Here is a 4,571-nt window from a genome sequence, read left to right as displayed (position 1 = left end):
TTTCTACTCTCGTCTTTATAAAAGGTCGGACATGCCGTGTATACGTTGGCGTACAAGAACCCTTGACACATGAATCTGATCTACGAGTAGACCGTAGCCCCGCTGTCCGTTTTCGTTAATCCAGACGGTAAACCCATTGTGTATAAAACTGTTCTGATTGTTTACAATAAATACCCAGAAAGTTGATTTGGATCAAGCGCACAGGGAATTAGGGGCAAATTCTGTCGGTATCTGTTTGGTTTGACTAAAAGATGGATATTAAATTTTGCGTAGATCAAATAGCATTGTCGAAACAAGACAAAGTCGAGACTACATCTGTTACTCAATATAGTATCTATCATTTTAACGTCATGCCATTTGGTCTTGCAAAACCTCCTGAACGTTCGAAAATGTAATGGAGCTTACAATAGAACCTTTAGAATGGAAACAGAGCTTTTCTTACATTGGCGATGAAGACACCTTTTATGCGTTTCTCTCCACATGAGAATTGTTGAAAATAGACGTTATTTTTATTAGGAATAAGTAACGGACCAGAGTGCTAAATATGATGCTGCCAAAACAGGTAAGGTCTGAAATGTAGGATGTCAATCTTTTCTATCCCCATCACCAGGATTTTACAGGGTGGTGTCCCTATATCATATATTTCACAGTGACTGACCCTTAACCCATATGCTTACTTCCATAGACCCTCCCTTTAATGTATATCAAATCCCCTTTAGGCTATATCGTATATATATATATATATATATATATATGTATGGACGTAAGTATGATATATATATATATATCATATATCATACTTACGTCCATACAAATTACCTGTAGACTATATCATATATACCAGAGTTACAGGCCCTTTAACAAAGATATATCATACATACGTCAAATTACCTGTAGACTATATAATACCCAAACACATATCATATACATCATACTTACGTCCATACACCCCCCCATTAATATATATCAGAAATATCACACTTCCTTTTAATATAATTACATCACCTTCATCATATATCACATTAGAAGATACGTTTACTTGATTTGATATAACATGTGTTGTATATTGATTGCTCTACCTGTGTAGTGTTTGTGAGTCTTTCGTGTGGGGTTTGTTTTTGTTTACTTACTATTAGCATGAAATCTATCAGCAATATCACACTTTTTCCATAGACAATCCTTCAAATTCACGATATATCACCCCTGATACATTTACTTGATTTGATATAACAGTTATTGTATATTGATTGCTCTGTCTGTGGGCTGGTCGTGTAGGTTTTGTTTTTAGTGCGGTCTTCCTGTACATGTACTTACTATTAGCATCAAATATATCACATAAGATGTTTGTTGATATGAGCGGGGTTGACCCGAATATAACTATGTCAGTCTCAAGTCCATCGAATGATTTCACTGGCTAAAGGTTGGGTGTATTAGATTAGATAACATGAGTTGGGTGTATATTAATTAATATGTGATGAATTTATGGAGTTATTCTTATATACTAAAGAAATACAAAATAACTAGGATTTTCTCTTGACCAACGCATGGTGTCGCTTGATCTGTGTTGAATTTATGGTTGTTATTTTAATTTACCGAAGGAATAAAACTATATAGGGTTGTCTCACAAGATGGAATCTAAATTTACCTGTTCAATTTGTTTAAATAACTTTACCAAACCCAAGCTACTGCCATGTTGTCACCACACTTTCTGCCAACAATGTATAGATGACTACATCAAGGCTCACGCTCGCTTGAACAAGTTTAAATGTCCTATCTGCAGACAAGAAACAGCAGTACCATCAGGCGGTGCCAGTCAGTTTGTCACCAACTTTTATCTAGAAGACGACGATGATGATAAACAGTATTGTATAAAACACAAGAAGAAAGAAATAGAAGTTTATTGTCGAGATTGTCATAAACCATGTTGTTCTGTTTGTGTTATGGTGGATCATACAGGCCACACATTGGCAGATTTAGATGAAGTAGACCAAGAATTGAGAGAAATTGTCATGAAACTGAAAACTGAATCAGAAAAGAAGATAAAACAGTTACAAGAACATTCTGACTTTCTGAAGACCAAAATAGCTGACACGAACAACTCATGTAAGACAGCTTGTGATCAAGTTCAGAAACAAATAGACAATATTTGTGAAAAAGCCAGGAAGATTGGAGGGACAATTAAAAATGACATCAATAAAATTGGTGAAGATGAAAACAGTAAACTAACCAAACTAGTACAAAATGTTGACAAGATGACATCTAAAATGAAAGAATGGTGTAAATATGCTGATCGTATATTACAACATAAATCTATAATTACAACTGTAGATAAACATGGATTAACAGAAATCCAAACCAAAACAGATTACAACATATCAACAAATTTACATAAACCTGTAGTCACACATCCATGTTATTCTATGGCGGAGGTTGATGTAGACTGTTTAAAACAACTACTGGGTGAAGTACAAGTACAAACACCAACAAAATTTACCAGTAGTTTTAGTTTGAACCAGGTGTACCATAGTGATGTTGTAATAATACAAGGATTATCATGGTGTGTAAGTGTTATACGTCTTACACCAATATTATTTGTTAACCTGGTATTGAATAAAGTAGAAGATAACACTATTAAAGCTGTTACAGCTAGTTATACACTGAAACTGTTAAATATAAATGATGAGAGTAAATCACTAGTTGGACACGATACACGTACATTTACACCTGGTTATTATATGGACACTGGTGTATCTTTCGACTGGGATAAACTACAAGATATAACGTATGGTTTTATTGATGGCAACAAAACATTTACTGTAGAGGCTACTGTAAATATAACTGATATAACACGACAGGGGTCATAAACAGGATGTTATAAAGGGTTTTATTGATGCCAGCAAGACATGTACAAATGTACAGGTTACTGTAAATATAACTGATATAGAACGATACTGTTTGATTAGAATCCTTAGCTATGTCTTATATATGTGTTGTAAATACTGTGTGATTAAAAACAGTGCTTGTTATATGTATTGGTAAATACTGTTTGATGAGAAACACTATACGCTGTACAATAATACCTATACCCTGTACAATAAGGCCCGCGCTGTACAATAAGTGTAGCACTATCTTAGTGTTAAGTGATAACAGAGATCAGTTTTGTACATATAGAGTTTATTTACATCTGGTATATAAAACAGCTACATAATTACAACATGAACTAAACTACATCAGGAACTAGACTACAACAGGAACACATATAACAATATTAAATCACCATTCCGCCCCTCTGCCAAGGTAGCGGCTGAACTGTCAGCAAACTCCTGATTATATAGCACCAGAGAATAGATCGCTAATATTTGGGACCTAGAAATTGACCCAAATGGGTCGACACGCATGTAATAATGTAATCTGATGGTATATAAACTGATTTACATTCAATTGTTTCCATTTTGACTCTAATTTCAAATCAGTTAGGTCGAGTGGAATACGGCATGAGTCTCAACCGAATAGAAATTTCTAGCGTCTGGTTATTCCAGTCTATTGCGCATGATCTCCAGATAAGTTATGGCTTCGCCGTATGACAAGAGTTGTGGAATATGTCTAGCCTCGATCTTTCTGGCCAATTGTTATAAATGACGATGAAGCGAACTATGGTACACGATTCGTGTACCAATGGTAAAATGTTTATTTTGTCTTTAATATTGGATACCAGTAATTACCTTCTCCCAGTAAGATAACAACATCAATATTGATTTGATTTGACAAATAATTCGTGTTTTCAACGTGTAAGACTTTGGATGATATTGAGTTAGAGACTTAGCTACTTTAATTAGATCATAGCCAGTTCGTGCCTTAACAGAAGTTTATACAGAGTTGAAAAGTCAATATCATATATGATCAAAAACCAGCTGAGGTCATAAAGTTCTAAGCATCTAAATGATCGTTCAATTTGATGAAAGTTCTAGAATACTTTGTCACATTAGACCTACACCCTGTATATGTATAATAAGACCTGCACCCTTTTAATAAAACCTACACCCTGTATAATAAAACCTACCCTGTATAATAAGACCTACCCAGTACAATATTTTTTGCCGGACCTTGGTCCTGCACCACAGACTAGGGGGAACCAGATGAGCTTTCTTTTTTGCCAATAGGGTCATTCCATGTCAAGTGGCCAAAATTATCAGATAGTTGTAAAGTGACCTCCTCATAAAATTATGACAAAAAATATACATTCAAATTTATGTAAAACTTCAAAGTTATATGACTTTAGCATTAATATTGACTGAGATATGACCATTTGAATCAGGGTACCCTTTCACAAGTCTTGAAACTACTGTTATATGATTCGATTTTTGTGAACTGATTTTATTCCTGCTAGCCAGTATATATTCTGTGGGGTTTGTAAGAGCATGATATATAGATTAAGAATTTACTATCAAATTTTTCAGAACAAATATCGTTAACTGTGTATGAAGTGCCAAAAATTGATACTTGTGCAAAAAATAAATCAATATTTCGATGTAGTGTAGAAATTTTACACTATATTAGACGTTGTTACTTAT

At 34.3% G+C, this 4,571-nt stretch overlaps 1 protein-coding gene across 1 annotated transcript; it reads left to right on the top strand.

Annotated features, from left to right (window-relative positions):
- Nucleotides 1–1,359: 1,359 nt before the first annotated feature.
- On the top strand, nucleotides 1,360–4,571 carry LOC126831580 (tripartite motif-containing protein 55-like). The gene has a single exon (XM_050562156.2). The coding sequence runs from the start codon at nucleotides 1,629–1,631 to the stop codon at nucleotides 2,862–2,864; it is 1,236 nt and encodes a 411-aa protein (XP_050418113.1). The 5' UTR covers nucleotides 1,360–1,628; the 3' UTR covers nucleotides 2,865–4,571.

The sequence above is a fragment of the Patella vulgata genome, chromosome 9 (assembly GCF_932274485.2).
Source record: "Patella vulgata chromosome 9, xgPatVulg1.2, whole genome shotgun sequence".
NCBI lineage: Eukaryota > Metazoa > Mollusca > Gastropoda > Patellidae > Patella > Patella vulgata.
The sequence above is the reverse complement of the archived record's forward strand: the minus strand, read 5'-3'. Positions and strand labels throughout refer to the sequence as shown.

Bases quoted from the DNA above. Each gene is read 5' to 3' on its own strand.
- LOC126831580 (XM_050562156.2), top strand. From the start codon at position 1,629: ATGGAATCTAAATTTACCTGTTCAATTTGTTTAAATAACTTTACCAAA.